Source organism: Aptenodytes patagonicus, chromosome 1 (genome assembly GCF_965638725.1).
Source record: "Aptenodytes patagonicus chromosome 1, bAptPat1.pri.cur, whole genome shotgun sequence".
NCBI classification, from domain to species: domain Eukaryota; kingdom Metazoa; phylum Chordata; class Aves; order Sphenisciformes; family Spheniscidae; genus Aptenodytes; species Aptenodytes patagonicus.
In genome coordinates this window covers 50,986,419-51,007,381 of record NC_134949.1, presented here as the reverse complement: position 1 = coordinate 51,007,381, position 20,963 = coordinate 50,986,419, and the positions used below count along the sequence as shown (strand labels likewise).

Genomic DNA, 20,963 nt, shown 5'->3' with positions numbered 1-20,963 from the left:
TTAAATGTTGCTCCAGCTTTGGCTGCCCTATGCTACATGATCGTATTTGTGCTTTAGTCAGTCTGTGGGAAATTTTAGGACTTGGAAACATTATTTAGATTTTTAATGTTTGGTCTTAATGTGTTTCACTTAGTCTTTTGACATGAATTAAATTTTGTTGTTAAATTAGTTACAAAATATTACTGTAAAATCACAAACATCAGATTACTGAACTGCTATTTTGTAAGTGGAAGAAAAATCTCATCTTGCAGTAGAAATGCAGTTTATTGAAATGATTAAGCTTACTTTACTGTCTGTAACTTTAATTGAAACTTCCTATGCATATGTTTCAGGCAGAACTGGAGAATAAACTGCAACAGCAGTCTATTTTGTCAGCACAGGAGCTTAAAGCAGAGAAAGTCAAGCTAGCAGACTTACAGAAGACCCATGAAAAACATAAGGAAAACATGGAGAAGCTGCAGCTGGACCTTTATGGGAAAGAGTCTGAGCTGCTGGCAACCAGGCAAGACCTTAAGGTACTTACAGTCATTTTAATGTCATATGTGACTTAGTAGATCTGTTCATATCCATTTTGAAGACCAAGAAACAGTGTGAGAACTGTATAGGTGGAAAAAAGCTCTTCTGCTATATATAGAATTTAGTGCTGTTCAATCCTTTCCCCCAGGACAAAGGACATCCTGAAACTAATTTAAAGCCAAGGGTATTTGCCAGTTTACCTGAAATACCCTTGCGTTTGTGCAGCAGCAAAGTGAAAGATGATTTATTTTTGTATTCTTTTAAGAGTTAATTTTTCGTGTTGCTTTTTCATGTTATATATTGTAGCTTTCAGCTAATTCAAACAGCATAGCTAATTAGGGCAAAGTCTTTGCCAGCATGTGAGTAACCGCTATCTTCTAGATGATTTAACTAGAATTTTAGTTGTCAGTCTTTTCCCATGTCCTTGCCCCTTCCGCTTCTTCCTGGCTGATTGTAGACATTCAGAGATGTCAAACTAATAGAAACAGTAGGTTTAGGGACCTGCCTGGAATACAAGCATCGGAACTTAGTCCTTGAAGTTTTTGCTGTTCCTAAGCTGAATTTATCTGATTTGGTATTAGGGTGTAGTGCCTTCAAAGAGGTATTGCTGGGAGTTGAGTCAGTCAGCAAAGGTGTGTTTTGTCCTTTTTTTCTGCTCCCCTCCTTCATGTCAATGCTAAGCCAATGCTCCAGTTAGTCCCAGGACATACTGTGCTGCAGAGACTGGCTGTCTATTGGCAAGATGTGTAGCTTTGGCACTTTTCCCTTCAGATTAATCCCACTGCAGCTTTGTCTGTGTCTGTCTGACTCCGTTGTTCTAGGCTCTTCTGAAGTTTATGGAGAGAAACAGGCACTTCGGGAGGACAGATCATCTGATCTGTTTTAGACGTCAGCTTCTGTTTGCTTCGTTATGTATAAAGGGAGCCTTTGGTGACTGCTTAGATTTCATCGCTCCCTTTCACCTGTCCCAGTGGAGGCCTTTCAGTCCCACCGCTGAAATTTTTAAAGGTCTTGTGGCCATTTCAGATAGGCCCATGTGAGCTGTGGAGCCTTAGCCAAACTCCAGGTTTGGGGTTATTTTAAGAAAAAAAGAAATAGCTCCTTTACATATAGGCCATTGGATTTTTATTAATCTTGCTCTTCTGTAGCATTAAATTACCTGCCACGTTTCCCTGCAGGTTACAGAAGCTTTACTTTCAGTGCAGCTTGGTTGAATCGCTATGTTAAATTGTGAAGAACTTCAGCATGATTAACAAGCAACGGTGGTTTAAATATACTTTCTTATGGTTAGTTACTATAGCACATGTACATCTGTGAGTTAATTTCCTGCAATGCATTTAGATCAACATTTGGTAATGCAATGACCTGTAAAAGCATTGGATGTGCTCAGTAACTGGGTTTTTTGGTATAGTTTGCATTTAAGTATCACTTGTTGCAGGAATAGCTCTGAATAAGTATTATTAAACCAGCTTGATGACCTCTAGTTCTGGCAAGTATAAAGTAGGACAGTAGGCGTCCCACATGCTTTTAAACCTGAATGGGGATGGTAGCAAGAGAGAGGGAGAACATCCCTGCAAAAAGGTAAAATAAGGTGGTGGCAATGGGAAAATAAGGTTTTCAAGATGAGCAGTCAGGTAACTTGATTTATTATGTAAGTCTCTGTGGAGCCTAGAGAGCCTGAGGAAGATTGGGGTCCTCAGTACTGAAGTGATGTACCAACTTGGAGGCTGTTCGCTCGATTTAAAAAAAAAAATTTTTAAAAACATATATTAATTAGGATTAGTGAGGTCTGCTTGCCACCACTTTTTTCTGTAAAATGTAGAAGAGGGAAAAGGTGGGGAGCCGATCTTTAATCGTGGATGTGTTGCCTCATTGCAATGTTAACCTAAAGAAGCAGTTATAACGTGTCTTAGAAGACCGCAAAGGAAAAAGCACATTCAGATAGCCTCAGCGTGATGTTAGTCTTGAGAGCTGAATATCAAAATGCCACACAAGTCAGAAGAACTTTATGGTAGAGTTTCACAGTCCAGTTCAAAGTCAGTTGTCTGGATTATGTTTTGCCTTGGGTGAGTTACTTAATAAAAGTAGGAAATTTGAGCCAGAGCTATGGATTTTGATTAAACTTTGGAACCGAAGCTGGTGGGTGGGCTGGGGTTCAGGTTGGTCTTAATCTTACTAGTAGGTAGTAGCAGAAGTTTTTAAAACTTGTATGTAAGGTGAGCTTGGGTGTCTTTCAGTGCAGGATTTTTAGTAGAGATACGAACTCCTTGCACAGCTGTGTTGAGTCAGCACGATTTGAAGCCTAGCATTGTCCAGGACCTGCACGGCCAGGCTGTATCATGAGATCCTAGCGAGGCTAGGTTTTCCTTAGTTAAAAATACTACAAGGGAAAACTTAAATATTCTCACGTGGTGTAGCACCATGCTTTTGGTGAGGCCAAGATTTCAGGCGTGGGGATAGATCGTAAAAGGCTGTACAGCGTATGGGTGACATGGGTAGGGTGGTAGGTCTAGTTCCTGGGAGGGGATGGCAGGAGTTGGGCCGTACACAGAGCACCATCTGCTGGCATCTGTTCGGAATATCACTGCTGGGATCGCTGGCTCACCTCCGGCTGGGAGACTGAGGTGCCACTGAAAAGCAAGCAAATGCTTCAGCGAAGTTTTGCAGTTGGAGGTACAGCATTGCACGAGAGCAAGCTGCAGAGTGGGCAGCTGCTCTCTGGAGTGCCATCAGCACGGCTGAATCCTAGTTTCTGGTTCAATAACAGAAGATCTAGCTATGTAGCTGTAGCCAGATGCAAACTTTGGAGCTGTAAGTCTTGCAGAGGAAAAGTGACAAGTGTTGTAACAAAATCGGAAGTGAGAACGTAGTTATAATTTTATGGATACTATTTGCTGCAAATTTACTTTGGTTTAAAAATGCACCGTCTATGACAGTAACTACACTCATACATTTTTGTCTCTGTGACTGGAAAAAGAAATTGGGTAGGATTTGAGTGCTTCTAAAAGCTATAGTTTTCGATTAAAAAAATATATACAATAAAAAAGAGTGCCACTAAATATTTTTTTATATATACACACATATATACAAATATATATATAAAATATAAATATTTTTTGTATACACACACACACACAAAATGTTTAAATTTTTTTTGTGGAAAAGGCATTTTTTATATAGAAGAGTTAATAAAAATACAGAACTGTTATTTTTGCCTTGATTTTGAGTTAGTGCAAACATACTTTGTGTGAATCCTGCTCTCCTGAGCTCCGCCAAGTATCCTTCAGTCTTGGCATTTGTGCTTTTTGTAGTCAGTCCTGGTTTTCTCTGTGTTCTCAAAAGAATGTTTCTTTGCCTCCAATATTGGCATCACTGTCAGTGTATCTTCAGTGGACATTCTGGGACAATATTCATGCTGCCAAACCTCAGGTCTGTAAGTCAGAAGCCTAAGTTACCTACAGTCAGTCTAACCCGTCTTCTTAGGAAGCGAAGAGAGATCAGGTTAGCATCTGTAAATAATTTCATGTCTCTCCTTGTGGACTGGGATCAGGGAGCACACAGACTAAAATGCTTATTTGTGCACCTCACTTAGGTGGAATGAATCCGGGTCCTACCACCCAGCTAGGACCAGTTCTGCTGTTGGCACTATTATTTGCACTGCAACAGCCCAAGTTGTAGTCAATCAGACTGTGATATCTTCTTATCTTTTTATTCATTTATTTAAACTCTATACCAGTCATCCTAGCATCTGTTTTTATTTACAAAAATAAGTACAGATTGGCATCTTTTGTTCTGTACCTTTTCCTTGCATTTGGTTTTGTTTGTCATCCTAAAGAACAATCTCATGACTGAGGGTATCTTGTTGGGAGAACACCTGTAATATTCTGGGAGCAATGGCAAAACTGAATGGTAATTAAATAAGGTAAATGACACCAGATGTTTTGAGAGGTGATTTTATGTCAAAGCTCTGAGCTCCTCAGCAGTCCAAAGGAATCGGGCTGAATTATGGTCTCAGTGGAGACTGGGCCAGGAGGAAGGATAACTGGAATGTTTAACCACGTGCCAGAAGATTTCTCCTCATTTCCAAAGGATGCTGTGAGGGACTTCTGAGCAAAGCAGAAAGAAAGGCATAAATAGATAGAAGGTTGATTTACTGTTAAAATTATATTGAATGGTTTCCCAGTTAAGGTAGGTAGCATCACTGTTAATGACAGCAAAGAGGCACTTGTACATGTAAGCTATAGCATGCTAAATTGTATGCAAAATTCCAGGTCTCTTACATTACAAACTACTGAATTATAGAAATGTTTGTGCATAATACAGTGCAAAGTACACTGAATACTGGCTCCCCTTATAAGAACATTTACATTGTCTTAGCCTAGGTATAGACACAATGAGATAACCTGTCCAGTGTAGACACTTTGGGGGGAGTGTGTGTGAGAGAGGAGTATCCCCTGTGTGAGGCTTTTAATTTGGGTGTCGCTATCCACTTCATCAAATTTCATCATCCTGTGCTAACAAATTGGATGCAACCACATTTCTTCTACTGGAAACAAATTTGAATACAAGCTGTGGCTTCATTATCTTTCTTTCTAAAACTGCAGAGACTATTGGGTTTTCCTGTGAAGATGTTGTATGATGATGCTACACTTCCCATCCTTTCTCATTGTTAGGAAAATATGGTACTCCACTGCCCACAGTGGAGCAGAGAGGGATAATTTTGCTTTCTGAAAGACCCACCCTGCTGAAAGCTTGAAACTGTAAAAGCACCTCCTATTTTGCTTAAAAAAAGTTCTGAGTTAACACCTTGTGAAGTGTTAAGTAGTAAATTCTAATAGCTCAGAAAGCAAATAAAATATTTTGTCTGCAAATTAATTTTAAAAGCCAGTGTGAGCATTTTAAGAGCCACTGGGGTTGTTGAAAATGCTATTGAATGAGCAGTGTTCCATCATTGGTGTTTCAAACTAAGTCTGACTATAGGCAAAATACTTTAGACGTTAGAAGGAGGGTTAGGAGGCATCAGAAATCAATTTGTTTTTAAATCAACATGGGAGCGGCTAAAGCATATGCATAATTAAGTGAAGTCAAAGTTGTGCTTATTGTTCCCTTTAAAATCACTAACCTTCAACAAGAGGTTTGATTAGGATTTAAGTAAGAGCTTCAAAAAGAATTCAGTTAATCTTGAATCCTTACTGATGCACTGAAGGTAATAAACCTATTACTGGTAATAAATCTCCTCACCTCACATTCTGTATCTTAACATAAAAAATTTCCATAAAATACCAATATTTTGGAGGAGTGGAGGATGAATTTGGTATTTTTCTTCCTCATTGTTTCTTTGTGAAAGAACATGCTTCTAAGTAGAGCTAGGTCTTGCCTAAGCCGAAGGCTTAAAAAAAAATAACCTCCAGAATACTACTCAAGAAGAACCCCAAAGTTTGACTTTGCTGTGAACAAATAGAATGAGCCTTGGGTGCAAGTTTTAGGTTGTTTCTTGGGCTTTTGCAACCTGTTCTAGAGAGATAAATCCAAGTTCTCTTTCTAGGTAATAGGCAGAGTTGGAGGCAAATTAAAATATAATCTGTAGTAGATTTTGAATGGAAGTTTAAATTTTGTGTTTAAAATGCTGATGCAGCTGAGATTGTGAAATGTTTTGTCCTGATACTGGCGTTTTTAGGTTGTACATTTCACTTTAGGATTTTCAAAAAATTTTACAATTGTCCTAGCACTAGCTTCATTAAGTCATTGGTAAAAAATAACATTGAATGGCTTTTGAAATCTTCACAGTATAGCTTCACTGCCTCTTAAGTAACAGCTGTCTAGAGTTATAGAGCAGTTGATTCGCCCAGAGAATAAAATAAATTTGTGTGAGAAAATTCAAGCTCATTCTCTTTTTATCAGTCACCTTTCATTCTCTGCCCTTTTGTATGTTTTCACCTTTTCTCAGTGGAAGGATGCAAGCTGGAATATGTACAGTAAGGCATTGCTGCTGGAAATGGTACTGGGGTAGTTTCTTTTTACTCAGGGTAGCCTTGTAACCTAGAAGTTTCTGTAACTATGCTTTGTCAACATTTGAAGCTAAATGTTGCATGCTAGGTAACGAAAATGTTAAAGTGACTGTTGAGTATCTGAAGCTCTTATGCTGACAGATAATTTGCAGAACTTTCTTTGTAATTAGTCCACAGAAGAAAAACTTGCTCTAGCTCAAGAAGAATTAGTTTCCAGCAGAAATCGAATTGCTAGCAATAATCAGCAGATTCAGGAACTGAAGAAAGCAAAGTCTGCACTGGAGCAGGATGCATCAAAGAAGGAGCAGCAGCTGGGCGAGAAGACCAAAATGTTACAGGATCTTCAGAATGACAGGGTAAATGCCTCTGTCTTTTGAAATCTTCACACAGACACATCCATCCCATGCAGGCACCCTTTATTAATTTCTGTTACATCTCTAAACAAGGGGTATTTTGAGGGCATAGCACTGTTGTAGTGCATAGCAATGGCAGTTTTACTGAACTTCTGGTGCAAAGACTTTTAAAAGACAGTTGAAATGAATTTGGTTTGAAATAGGCTGTTAATTTGTTCTAAGTGGCTAGACGGGTGCAAAAACATTACTAGTTTTAAATGTAAAACTGCAAACATGCTGCTAACTGTTTGCACTACGAACTGTGGATAGAGATTTGTGGCAGTTGTTTCCCCTTAATTACAAGGCCTCCAGGTAGGTTTTGGGCCCTGAATGGTTTTTGTTTGATTGTTTTTTTATTTTGTGAACTTGGAGGAAGTAACTTTTCTAGCACTTTTTATTTCTCTTCAAGATTTTGAAAGAAAAAGACTTGGCTAATGAAAAATGTAAAACAACAGAGCTCCAGGAAATAAGGAGTAGACTTGAAAAAGAAAGTATCAAGCTGGGTGAAGAGCTTAGAGCCTGCAAGCAAGAATTTGAGAAGGTATATTGAGACAAACTGAGTCTTCATGTGGTTGGTTATCTGATAAGAAATATGTGCCTACTCAATAGATGTTATCTGGAATGGCTTTGCAAAGATGGTTGCTGTAAATATCAGTATTACAGGTAAGGGAGCCAAAGCACAGATTTTGTTGGGGTTCCTGAGCAATGCTGACTTGATTAGTGATAATTCTGGAGCACCAGTGCCCAGTGTTCTTGGCCAGGTGGACCACATATTAGCTTCAGGATGGGTTGTATGTCCTGGCTTTTCTTCTGTTCCACTGTAGATTCACTGTGCATACGCTTGCCTTGACTATTCTGAAGTGCAGAAAAGATGTCCAAAAGTGTCATGAGCGTGAAGTTTCCCAGATATTCTAGGCACATCTGGTACTTCTCAAGGATGCGTGGTAGAGTTGAAACTCCCTTGATGTGCTGTGGTTTCTTTAAAATGTCTTAAAAAGTCACAGTTGGGGAAAAAACAATGTCAGGAGCCTCATAAAAGACCAACAATCATAACAATCAAATGAGCTCTCTAAAGGGTAAAACTTTGGAGGCTTTAATGAAATAATTTTTAGTCTTCAGTAAAACAATTTCTCGCCACATTCTATGATGTATTTCTTTTTTTAGTCTCTGTAGAAACAAATACTTCTAAAAGGCCAGAGTTTGTGTTTTCCATATTATACTATTAGTAGTTTTATTTGCATCTGTTAAGCACATAGGGTTTAAGTTGCTGCGCAAGTATAAATGAAGGTACAGTCCCTATACACTAATAAAAAGAAAGTAACGTGATATCTTACGAGTTTCAGATGTTCTCTTGTTCTCCAGTGTTTAGAAAATGGTCTCTTATTTTTAGATAGAAGTCTGTACTTTGTTTCTGTCAAGCAATCTATGCCCAGTACTTTCTTGGATTTTGGGGAAAGGTTATTATAATTCTCGTCATTCCTAGAATCTCTATTCTAAAGAAGAAAATTTATCAAGATGTATATAAAATGTGCGCACACCGATGGCAGCTTAATATTAATCTCTTGATTTCCCTACAAGCAATCAGACTAAAACAGAAATTGTCTCCTAAAGGCTTATGCTCTGTTTCCCATCTCCCACCAAGGAATGGATAGATACGCATCTATAGGGCATCCCCTTGTCCTCGGGACATGTTCTTTCACTGTCTTTGGTTTGGTTTTAATTTGTGACGCGAATGTTGATTTATGGAAAACTGGCTACCCCTATTAGTCTGTTAGTACCTGCATGCTTGGCTGTGTAATTTTAAGGAAAATTATTCCTATAAATTTAACTAACTATTATGCTTCAGGATTTTTTATGTTTTCTTACAGAAGAACAAGTAAAACTAATATTTAAAACCAAATGTATCATCCTACTTGCTTAAAACATAGGGTAATTATTTATACATTTAAGACTAATAGAAACTAGCTTTTCTTCCATCAGTGTTTGGTTTTTACATTGTCATTATGATGCTTTTAACCTCGTTATTGCAACCAGAGAACAATGTGAAGTAAATTTTAGAACAGACTCTAGAAAATGACAATGGACGTATCTTTTCAAAGAACTGTAGAAAATACTCCAACAGAGCTTCCACTACTTTTGCAGAAACACACATTAAATTTATTTTAAAAATTGAATGTTGTTCATAATATAGGTATAAGTTTAAAATCTTTGATCATGAAAATCACTGATACTTTGTGCTATAAAATCATCCTTTCTTCCAGTGATAGAACTAAAAATTATTGCTGTCCTCTCCTTGGAAAGAATTACAGTAGTTTTGACTTAAATCATTTACACTTTCAATGTTGCTACTTTAACTTTGAGCTCTGTATCCTAACAGGAGGTGGCAAATCTCAAGGATGCAAAACAGCTATTGATTCAACAGAAATTAGAGCTGCAGGGCAAAATAGATAATATTAATTCAGCTCTGGAACAGGAGAAAAAAACCCATCAAGCTGTCAAAGACCAGCTGAAGAAGAGAGAAGAGGAGCTGAAGAAAGAATGTGCTGAAATTGAAGCTAAACTGGTTAGTACGTTAGAGAGTATAAGACTTCTTTTGTGAACATGCCTTTGGATTCTTTCAGGGACAGAGAGGAAGCAAAGAGTTGACTTTAGTTTCACATTACATTAATTTTTAAATGACAAGGTCAGAAATCTTTGAGGCATTTAACGGTGTAGGAAAATTCAGTGGGGTGACAGCCTTGTCTAACAGAGTTTGTTGATTAAAAGTAGTGATTCTAGTACAGTAAGATTCTTTGCCTCAATTAAATGTAGGGCATAGGGAAAGAATACTTGGAAGGTTGTTCTTCATTGTTCCATTGTTTTCTTAGCACACAGAGAAAAAAGAGAAAGAAGAAGAAAGCCGGAAACATGAGGAAAAGGAGACCAAGCTCACCATGCAGGTCACAGCTCTGAATGAAAACCTGGCTACCATGAAGAAAGAGTGGCAAAGCAGTCAGAGGCGAGTGAGCGAGCTGGAGAAACAGACGGATGATTTACGTGGGGACATTGCCGTCTTGGAAGCAACAGTGCAGAATAATCAGGATGAGAGAAGAGCGTTGCTGGAGAGGTAAGCTGTGGTCATGACGATGTGGAAGCATAGTCTGGGAAATGGATAGCCTCACACTGAAAACTTGTTTCAGTTAATTCAGGATTCTCTCTATGCATGCTTTATTTAAATCCGTGTTTGTTCATAGTGCCTGGGCTGTGGATGTAGTTTCCAGAGTGCAACCTTCTGTCGTCCCTGCCAAAGCACAGCAAGGGGTGTTGGGAACAAACTGCTCTTTGTGGACTTTGACAGGGTGACCATTTTGTAGAAAATCAGGCAGGCTTATCAGCACCTTACTTATCACCAAAGCCACAGCTCTGTGCTTGTGCTCGAAGATTTATGCCCATCCATAAGAGCCTTCTAAATCCATTGGACTACTCTGAACTTGGAGGTGTGTAGGTTGTGGCTTCTCATCTCATCTGTTGTGTGAACCTTGCAAGGCCTGGCAGTGAGAGCTTCTCTTACCTGAGTTAACTATCCTTCTCCATCACTTTGAGGCTCCCCTGCCTTGACTCAACCAGAGTAGATGCACTAGTCATCCAGAAGCCTGGAAGAGACTCCTTAGTGCCTCCGGTAACACAGAATTTGCTTAGGGACTTCTAGGTATGCTCACGGCTCAGTGTTAGGAGATTGAACGTGTAATTGAATTAGATAAACTGAGGTTCACACAAGAGGCATTTTCTTCCTCCTGAAAACCTGCAGTCGTCTTTTCTCCAGTTCTGCTATTGTCTCTACAATATATTTAAATCTTAGGTAAGCAAAGCGCCTTTCCTTCAAGCAGCAGGAGGCATGCAAGGCAGTGGGAGTTACCTGAAAGCATGATTACATAGGTAGAAGAAACACCTGAGAGACAGGAGACTTTCTTTGTCCTTATTTCCTGACATGTTTGGTGAAGGCAGAGTGGAAAACTTTTTTCGATACTGTCAAGCTTGCTGATTTGGTTTTTGAGCAGAGACCTTGGGAAAGCATGGCATCAATTCAAGTGAGATCCTCTTTTTTTGGCAATCCCTTGCCATACTGTGCTGAACTCATCCAGTAGCCATTTACAGCTTGGCAGAAAACCCCCCTTTGAAATTTGGCTTTCAACAGTTAACCAAATTTCAGCTGATGAGAGGTGGCCTGGCTAAAAGAAAAAGGTTTCTTTTCGGCTCCCTTGTCTGACCTGATCTGCCGCAGCTGGTTTGTGAGAGTGTCCTGTTGCACAGGGGTACTTATGGGGGCTTGCTGTCGAGGGACTGCATTCCTTCGTTTTGGGAGTAACTCCAGGTATTAATAAGCCGCAGATATTTGGGAGCAATGCCAGATAATCTTAAACTGATTGTTACCGCAGAACATTTTTCCAGTCAAGGCATCCAAGAACTTTTCACAGCAAGGATATTTTTGGCTGGATTTTATGAGAGTAACTTCTCAGACATGACAACCTGCCCAAAGGAGGCAGTGTACATTGCCTTATATGCTTTGAGGTGACTATTTACTATTTTTCCTCAGGTGTATAAAAAGTGAGGGAGAAATTGAAAAGCTTCAAGCCAAACTTGTAGAAATGAAGAAAAAGCTGGACAACACTACTGCTGCAATGCAGGAACTTGGCCGAGAAAACCAGTCGTTACAGGTATAGTTTGATTTGAAGCAATTAAACCTGTTGATACTCTGTGTAGGAACTTACAAGAATTTCAAGTTTGTGTCAGATTGGTGGTGGGTTACCTTTCCAGAGTGATTAAGATGTTATGCTTGTGGTGTACGAGGGCCATATTGCTGTCTGTGCGTTCTTAAATCTGCTCGCAGTTTTGAAACTTGGAAGATTTTATCTCTGAACAAATATAAGCCCTCAGTATCATGGCAGAATTGGTGCTTTTATGCAGCACTGGGTAGCGTGTGCAGTGAAAATAGAGGAAATTAGGAATTAGACATGCATTTAAAAAAAACCCTGCTTTTTTATATCTTCTATATAGATCAAACACACCCAAGCTCTCAACAGGAAGTGGGCAGAAGACAATGAGGTACAGAATTGTATGGCCTGTGGAAAAGGCTTTTCAGTGACAGTGAGAAGGGTAGGTGTGTTTTACTGTCTGTCTGTGGGGATTTTCTTTTTCTATTGTTTTCAAACTCTTAGATGGGATACAAACTTCAGAAAATGGCCTTAATAGTGCTGTGATACTCAGGACATCTCAGAATACAGTTATTGCTTGCAAAGCCTTAAATATTAAAAATGAAGTTTGTGGATCTCACTTTATTCATGATTCTTTTGCCATTTTGACAGCATGAGTTTATAAACAGTGTTGAAATAGTTCAGTCCCCTAAGCGAGCAAGCAAAATTACACTGTTGTAAGTGTATTTACAGTAAACTTATTTATAACCAGTCTGAACTGGATTTACAGGTATAAAAGGAATGTAAATTTGTTGAAATTAGATATATGTGAAAATATGAGGCATCAACATGATCGGGTGCTTTGTGACTATATTTCTAAACACTAACTAGACATGGAACAGAAGAAACAACTGGATGTGTTTTAGGTCTGTAGTCAGACCTTCTTTGTAAAAACAGCTGTGGTCAGCTAAGATGTTAGCATCCCTCAACTGGCAGGGTCTGCCCTTCATCTAGAGATTACCATCCCTCCAACAAGTGACTTGGCAATGAAGTAGATGAGGGATATTCTTGGGCTTCATTTTGGAGTGCTTCCTGACTTGATCTTCGGTGGCTCTCCCTGTCCTGCATTATTTCAGTGATGTTCTTTGGGTAGCCTTTGAACAAAGGCTGCTGGATCCTTTGGTTCAAGGATACTTCTTAATGTGAAAGCAGGTAGTTACATGTAGGAAGAACATGTTTTATGTGACCAGAACAAATTCAAGAGGAGGATGAACTTCAACCAGTTCATTTCCGAAACTGGTATAGTCTCCCGACTCAGTGAAGCACTTCTGAGTATTTTACTCCTATACCCTTTAGAAAGGATTTACTTCTATGCCCTTCTGTGTGCTTTGTAACTACTATTTAAAAATTCAAACTAACTTCTGAAACATGAGAGTTGACTTGACATGATAGTGATCTGTATTAGTGATCGATGCCCTGTCATTGATGTTCAGCATGTATGTTTCTTCTCTTTCACAGCATCACTGTAGACAGTGTGGAAATATCTTTTGTGCCGAGTGCTCAGCAAAGAATGCCTTAACTCCTTCTTCTAAGAAGCCTGTCCGAGTCTGTGATACTTGCTTTAATGACTTGCAAGGATAACTGGCCATCGTGAGTGACAAAGAAATGTTACACTAAAATTTATAATTTCTGTTGATGCACTTCGTTCAGCACTCAGACTACTATTCAGTTTGGACAATGATTGTAACACTTGGCAAAATTTAGTATATTTTAAAATGTTTATTGATACCAAGTAAAACTATTGTATTTTTTGTGAGACATGGGCTCAGATCATCCATAGCTTATTGCCATTTATCCTGGAAAGAGCTTCTATGTCTAGATTAGAAATACCCAGTTATTTGTAAATAAAGTTTAAACAGAGGAGTAACAATGTATTTTTTTATCTTTTATTTTTTTGTTCAAGAGAAACAGCGTTTATGTGATATTGCAGTTTATTCCTGTTTCCTTCAAAGAAAAAGGAAGATGCAAAAACTTGTGAGGATTTTATGTATCAAATGTTGCTGTAAAAGCGTAACTAATTGTTGCATTTGATTGCATATCTGATGTTCTTTATAACCCCTTGTGATTTTGTTTTCTTTTTCTCTCTCTGGTTCTTGGACTTTTCTCTCTAAAGTTTGAACTCCACAGTGAGGGTAACGGCTGGACTCGGCTCCAAGTCAGTTTTATTTGCCCGCTTAGAACTTGTTATAGTATCAGCACCTGAGTCCTTATCCAACTACAGCACTTGGATACTGGAACATCTTTACACATACTGTATTGCATAGTTTTTGTGTGTGTGTGTCTGAGAGAGAGTATGTGTGAACAAATGATGAGACAAAGTTTAGCGGCACTGTAGGAATATTACATGATACATTACAATATTCCATCCTGTATTGATTGATTTCACTTTTACATATTCGGTTGATGGATTTTGATGTTCCAGAAACCCTTATATATGTGGGTTTTAAAAAGCAAATAAACAATACTGGTAGTAGCCTGTAGTGCATCTCTCCCCCTGCCCGTACCCTGGAAGCCCTGAGAGGTCCTTGTGGTTCTAAGGGACACCCAGACCTTCCACACTAGGTATCCTACTAAGAAAAAGTCTTTTTTGAGACTGCTGCAGTTTATCTGACCTTTTCTTCTGTCCCTTCCCTCAGCTTTTGGTGGAAGAAGCTGAACTCCTGCTACACCTAACAAACCTCAGTTTTCCATTGCTCCATCTGACTCCCATTATCAGGGGGTCTTAAATGTTATGTTAGTTATATGATTTAGTCTGCTCAGAATGGTGGTGTGAATCTCCTGCTACTGGCTTAGTTATAAACCAAATAGCTCTAAATAAGAGGCCAATATATATGTCTTCAGATATTTATTTGTATTTTCTTTTCTGTACTTGCAGCAGAGGTTTGTTGTAGAGTTCACGTAGGCTCCAAACTTCTTTTTTTGTTGTGATTTTATTTACACCTGTTCGTTCTTGCCTGCCTGTCTCTAACTTTTCTTCCCTTTGTATCTGGTATTTCAAAACCGTTCAGGTTATTTCTTCTGAGCGGGGATTATGCCTCCCGATATTTAGGGACCCTTTGTCTTAAATACCCTAATAAATTTCCCACAGCCCAAGCCCTTCTGTGTCTCACAAAATTTTGCCAGCTGTTCACAGAAAAGGACTGTGTCCTGAATTCCTCTACTTCTTGCCTGAGGTAAGGAATCAAATTCTGTCACAATGATGGAAGCTTAGCCATCGTTAGGCAGGTTCCTTTGCTTTTATCTATTGACAGCTCTATATGTGAATGAAGAAGAGTCTCTTCTGAAAAATATCTAGTCCCGATTAACTCTCAAGTGAAAAAACTTCTTAATCCCTCTTCTCCAGAAGTAGTGATCTATATGTTTCATATCCCTTCTTAGCTTACCTGTCTAGTTCTATATTTGCAGCCTCAAGGAGTCTTCCTCAAGGAGATTTCTTAAAATTAAATTCTTATTTCCCAAAAGCCAGCTGAATTAGGTAACCAGTTCTCCTCACTGTAAAAGGGTTTGGGATACAACTGTGGTTTATGTGAAATACTGACCTGCTTTACTGGTTCAAACTTGTGAGTTGCTTGCTCAAAAGAAACACTTGCTGCAATGATTCTGTATGAACAGAGCCTCTGGACTCGATGTTTCTCCTCGTCAGTGTAACTGTTTGGCATAAGAATCTTTTGAATAGAAAATAAGAACAGAATCTTTGCCTCGCAATTTTTTTTCTACATATTTATTTATTGAGAGAATCTGAAGAGTTTGCTTTTGAGCCTTTCTTTGTCTGACATGTGACTTCAGAAATGTGGCAAAAGTAAAGATGTGACAGTCATGTTCCAACCTAGATGTGCTCTGCCCTTTTGTGTCACACACGGAGCCTCATGCTGCTTTCAGGGTGAAGGACGACCATGTGGAGCAGAAGGGATTTTGAGAGGGAAGAGACAAGCTTCCTGTGGCTGCACAAGGACAAAGTGCGTGAGGCAGAAGAAAATGGAAATCTCTCAGGGGGATCTAGGAACATGGTTAAAAGACTCACTTGTGTTCAGGCATTTTGCTTTTGAATGGGAACGTGTGAAAGCTGAGGAGAGAGCTCTGCAGTAAAGAGGAAGTGGTAGAAGCTCTAGTTAGGGTTGTTTTTAATTCAGCCTTTTGGGATGCCTTTGTGTAAAGACAAGCAGAGTCACCTCACTCAGCTGGCTGTTGAAGCAGTGCGGTTGGTTGACCGCAGATCAGACCTTGGTCTGGAGCTCCTCAGCTTCAGGGACAAAACCAGCTCGATTTCTGAAGGTTGCTTTTTGCTGACCAGTTTATATGACCAAATTTTTGAGGGGACGGAAATGCTTTTCAAATAGACATTTGTAGAAAGAGCGATTGTTAAAATCTGGAGAAACAGTGGTGGGGTAGAAGCTTTCATGCTTGAGCTTTGAGTCTGCAGCAATAGGCCAGGATTTTTACAGCTTTTCACTGGAGTAAATTTATTACTCCATTGCTAAATCTTATGCTCCTTCTTTTGTGCTTATGATTCTTAGTGCTGGTCTGTATTTGTTGACTAGTTGATGGTATAATAGACCCTATAATGCTCTCGGCCTCACTGCCAGGTTGAAAGTTGTGCTCAAGCTCAGTAAAATGACCTATGAGATACATAATAAGGGAAACTGGAAGGTGAAAAGCTTTGTATTTATAAATCTGCTTGCAGAGTCTGACTGTTTTGATTGACATGTTTCAGTAGGAATGTGGGTTTTTGGTCGCACTGCTTTAAAATATAAATAATAGGAAAACCTAGTGAAAAACTTGGTAACTTTTACCACGCTGAGTTAAAGGATTCCAGACAAAATAGTTTAATGCCCTGATTTTTCAGACTGCAAACACAGGAACAGAGGGAAAAACTAATAAAATGGCAGAAGAGACTGGAACCTCGGAACCAGAGGATGCACAGTGATGTGTTTTAACAGCCTCTAGCAAGAACTGGATTGCTCTGATTCACTGAGGAGAGGCCATTATGGAGCAAGAGGTGGAAATAATGGCAAAACCGGCACTTCAACCAGTAGGTGTGTGGGATCCTCAAGCTGCCTTTGATCACTAGCCATTACTGTGGCATCAGGAATGGGACAGTGAAGTGTGGGGTTTGTTCCTGAAACTGTCCCCTCTGCGGGACACTCCATCCACATTCAGAATTGCTGGGGGAGCAGAATATGAGAGACCAGCTGCTACGTGGGCTGAGACAAGCTACGGAGGCAATTGTAAAAGTGTAAAGGATGGTCTTGTTAAGGGTGGGGAGAGGTTCTTTAACTTCCTGGAGACGTTACCTCTCTTCCCAGCCACAATCCCTTGCGTTGTTGCTTCCAAAATGCCAAATCCTACTGTTCTACTCTGGGCTCATGTCAGCAATACATACTTCATACTTCCATCCTGCAACCCCTCTGGAGGCAGGTAGCGTTGCAGAGGTCAGTGGCAGGCTTTTGATCTTAGCTAGCTGTGCTTCACTGTTATTTATTTCTTCTCCCCATGTATTCCTTCCCTCCAGTAATCTTCCCCTTTCTGCAAAGGTTGAACAAAGAGGATAAAATTAATGAGTCACAGTGGGAAAAGTTGCTGTCTGCAGATGAAGAGACAAAAGGAATTTTCTGCTGCAGCTTCCAACAGAGGCAAGAGGTTTAGAGGGATCTCGTTTTTCAGCTGGCTTCACTCTCTGGCACAAGAGTCCGAGGCTGTAGGGTACAGTGCGGGTTTTTTCTTCTGTTTTTGGAAGGCGTCAAGTAGCCAAGTTGCCATGGAGTGTGGAGTGCTAGGTACACAAGAGCAATGAATAACTATTTTTATTGGTTTGGGGACGCTTAGGATTATTTGTGAATCCTCGCTGGAAAAGCTTTCTTAGTGAAGCAAGAAGGGATTTGGGAGCAGAAGCATGAAGTAACCTTGCTGTGTTTGTATTACATTAGCAAGAACAATTGAATCTCTCATGCTAAGTGTAAGAGAAATGACATTCCTAAAGAAGGGACCTGGAAAACTCAAGTACTTTTAAATGTTAAATGTCACTTAAATGCAAAGTGGGAACAAATGCTTGTTGCAAAACTTAAAAAATTTATGACCAGTACTCAGTGGCAGACAGAAAACTGCTGGAGTGTAAGTTCAAACAGAATATGTACTATGCCAAGAAGAATGATATAATGGTTTGAGTATGTTGAAACTGACAAATTACTCCTCCAAGTACCACCCCTCGCACTCTCATATTCTTGGAGGACTAGGAAACAACACTGTCATTTGCACTACGCACTTTTTGCTGTCTAACTGAATATAATCTACAGTAAGTGGAATGGCATAATTTGCATTGCATGTGTTAGCTGTAATCAGTGGACAGAAGGTTTGTCTTCAGCTGGACTTTTCACTGTATTACATTTGGCCCCTTGCTATGTAAGGAGAATTGCACTCATAATTCCTTTGTACCAAAAAAGCAATCATCGTCTGAGAGCACATGTAACAAAACCCATGTAGTCACGCACATGTTGTCTTTGTAGAGCTTCATTTTAAGATGATAAAATGAGAAAACATGAATTTTATGTATTTTCAAGGGTCTTGCCAGTTGTCCAGTTCTTAATTTTTGAAGTCTTGACCTCAGCACCCCTTCTAGGATAAGTTTAAAATTATCGTCCAACCACAGCCTCTCCAAAAGCACTAAGTGGTGTACTTTTCAAAAGCAGCAATAATTGGATAGTAAAGTCCCTCCACAGAAACTCAGTTTTGGGGGTATTTTGGGTTTGGTTTTTTTTAAGGAGCACTGAATAAAGAGGTTTGCATCTTCAGAGAGAACATTAGATGCCACTTAAGATCACAATAATGAAGAGGATAGGTACTAGTTAATGTAATAAACTCTGCCTTTTGTCTGTAGCTCACCACATACTGTGCACTCGCTGTGCAGCAGATACAGGAGTATCTGCTCATTTGAAGATTACTGAAGCCCTGCTAACCCTTTTGGATCAACGTTACTATGAAAGCAGAAGCCTGATAGGCATGTTTTCCAATTTTTCCTCCCCCTATGACCTAAACTAAAACCAAATTCATCTGTATTTCCTGCCTTTTTTGGGTAAAGAGGGCTGGGAAGGTGTTCATTGTTATATGTCGACAGGCCAGTGCTGGCAGGTCCAGGCTCCTGCTGTTGGCTTTATGGCAAAGTACTCCGTTGTATCACGCTAAAGCTTGATTTCTGGCACATAAGGGATGTTTGAAAGAATGTCTCGCTGGGTTAGCGAATACCAGAACTTTTTATAGTAATGTGTCCAAAATGCTGCTTGTATAGGATTTGTCACTTTTGTAAGAAAAGAAAAAAAAAATCACAAAAAAAAAATCATAAAACCCCACCATTTGATGCCGTTACATAAGATTTCATTTAAACTACCTCTCAGCGTGAAATTCAAACATTAGGTAAGTTTAATAAGGTTTGCTCACTGTCATGTTATGTAAAAGTTATAGTGAATGCCAAAATTGCAAAAGTTTATCACCAAAAAGGAAAAAAGTCTTTTTTTTTTTTTTGTGTTTGAAAGTATCCAATAGTTTCAAGTTATTGTAAACTATGTTGTATTCTTTTAACTTCTGTAGTTTCAGTCTTGCAAACTAGCTGCTGGACAGGAAATAAATCATAACCCACAAGCTTTCATAATCACGGTCTGCTGGGTAAAAACAATTTTGTATGCAGCTTTGTCATTTGGCTATAGATAGCCTCATTCACCAAATGTACCATTAATTTAGTCTTCTTTTTTTTTCTTCAGTACTTGAGATGTGAACTTGATGAATGGTATTCTGTAATGGATGCGTGCCACAAATTACATTGTCTTGTTAGCCTCTTTTCTGAATTTTAATGATCAGTTTATTATTGCAGATGTGGATATTGCTCATACAGCTTAATTTCTGTATAACTGTATAAAATATAAATGGAAAAAGTTTTAAGTTCTTACCCAGTATTTAGAGGTAATGTATTATAATAGCCTTATGTTGCAGTTTTACCTAGAGTACTGCACTTCTTTTAAACTGGATTATACCATCTTGGTAGGTGTAGATAGATTTTTTTTTTTTTTTTTTTTTTTTTTTTTGCATGAGTGTGTTTTGGTTTTGTTTCTTTTTAATTGAAGTTTGATTCTCTTAAGTTCTATTTTCAGTGTTTGTGTTTACTACTTGTGATCATGTAGTTGTGCCTTACATTGTGAAAGAATTTAGTCCAGTGTGCACTGTAATTCCTAAACTCTGCGATTTGGAAGGCGGTTGTGGATTTGGATGAGAAGATGACACCATGCATTAACCGGTTCTGTATAAACTAAGATGAAATGTTATTGAAATGTCATTTTTGTTTTCTAACCTGTTAAAGGAATGATTAATGACAATAAAAAAAAATGAATTGGACCTTTCTAATAGACCAGTTCTGTCATTCAAAACTACCTTGCCCCATTTCAGACAGCAAAGCTACTTTGAAATGGGGGATATATAATTTTACAAATGAACTGTTGGGAAGCCACACATCTAAGAACAAACTAAATGCTCCGGTTTTGTAGACTTGTGGGGAGCTGCAACAAAAGCTTTCATGTTCCTGAGGAGGCAGTGATAATGACTGTTTTCCAAATCTGTTTTTTCCACCGGTTAAATTCAGAGTAGTTTTTTCCATTCCCAGTATCTGCACAAGGCTGCTGGGTATCCCGTGTTCAATTCTGTCACTGGCTGTGTTCAGACATCGCATTTAATGCAGTTGGACAACTGGCATAACTGGAAGACTCGGAAGTAGCTCTTGTTTTAGTTCTTTAGACTAATGAAGGGCTTGCTTGTCAGATGGAAACCTTTCAGGGTGGAGCTGCGCTGCAGAGAGAAGCCAGGTGATTAATGTGTGTGTGATCAGTCCCATGACAAAGCCACTGTTGAATTGTGGGGGCATTCACAAAAAAAAAGTGTTTTGCTGTTGAAGCAGATCTTCCTAGGGGCTCTATGTAGACAGCGGAGAAAGACAGAGAAAAGAGGTCTCCTCTGAAAGGCAATTCGAGTTGGGAAGTTAATTTCTGCCTCGACTGCTTTCTGGGACATCTTTCTCTCCAGACCACAGAAGAGCCTGTTGAGCTTACGTCTCCCTAAAGACAGCCTGTGTGTGAGTACTTCCTTCCCCTGGCGTGTCCTCCTTGGAGACACGCTGGCCTCCAGGAAATGCTGAATCTCTGGGACTACTTAGTTGTCTGGTAAACTGAGCAGACCTGGCTTAAGGTTGTTTTGGCAAAAATACAGAGAGATGCAAAACACCCCCTCGCTTCTGCCAGTGCACAAAGCGCAGAGCTTAGTCTATCATGTGTGCCTTCTCTGGC

The 20,963-nt window shown here is 39.3% G+C and overlaps 1 protein-coding gene across 3 annotated transcripts in view; it reads left to right on the top strand.

Annotated features, from left to right (window-relative positions):
* The window catches only part of EEA1 (early endosome antigen 1), a 73,015-nt gene extending 59,499 nt beyond the window's left edge, over positions 1-13,516 (top strand). For all 3 annotated transcript variants that reach the window (XM_076334438.1, XM_076334428.1, XM_076334420.1), the window contains 8 exons: positions 333-515; positions 6,695-6,880; positions 7,326-7,457; positions 9,294-9,479; positions 9,784-10,022; positions 11,490-11,610; positions 11,951-12,049; positions 13,105-13,516. In XM_076334438.1, coding sequence (XP_076190553.1) covers positions 333-515; positions 6,695-6,880; positions 7,326-7,457; positions 9,294-9,479; positions 9,784-10,022; positions 11,490-11,610; positions 11,951-12,049; positions 13,105-13,227 — 1,269 coding nt within the window. In that variant the 3' untranslated portion in view covers positions 13,228-13,516. The remainder of the gene's footprint in view (positions 1-332; positions 516-6,694; positions 6,881-7,325; positions 7,458-9,293; positions 9,480-9,783; positions 10,023-11,489; positions 11,611-11,950; positions 12,050-13,104) is intronic.
* Positions 13,517-20,963: the final 7,447 nt, after the last annotated feature.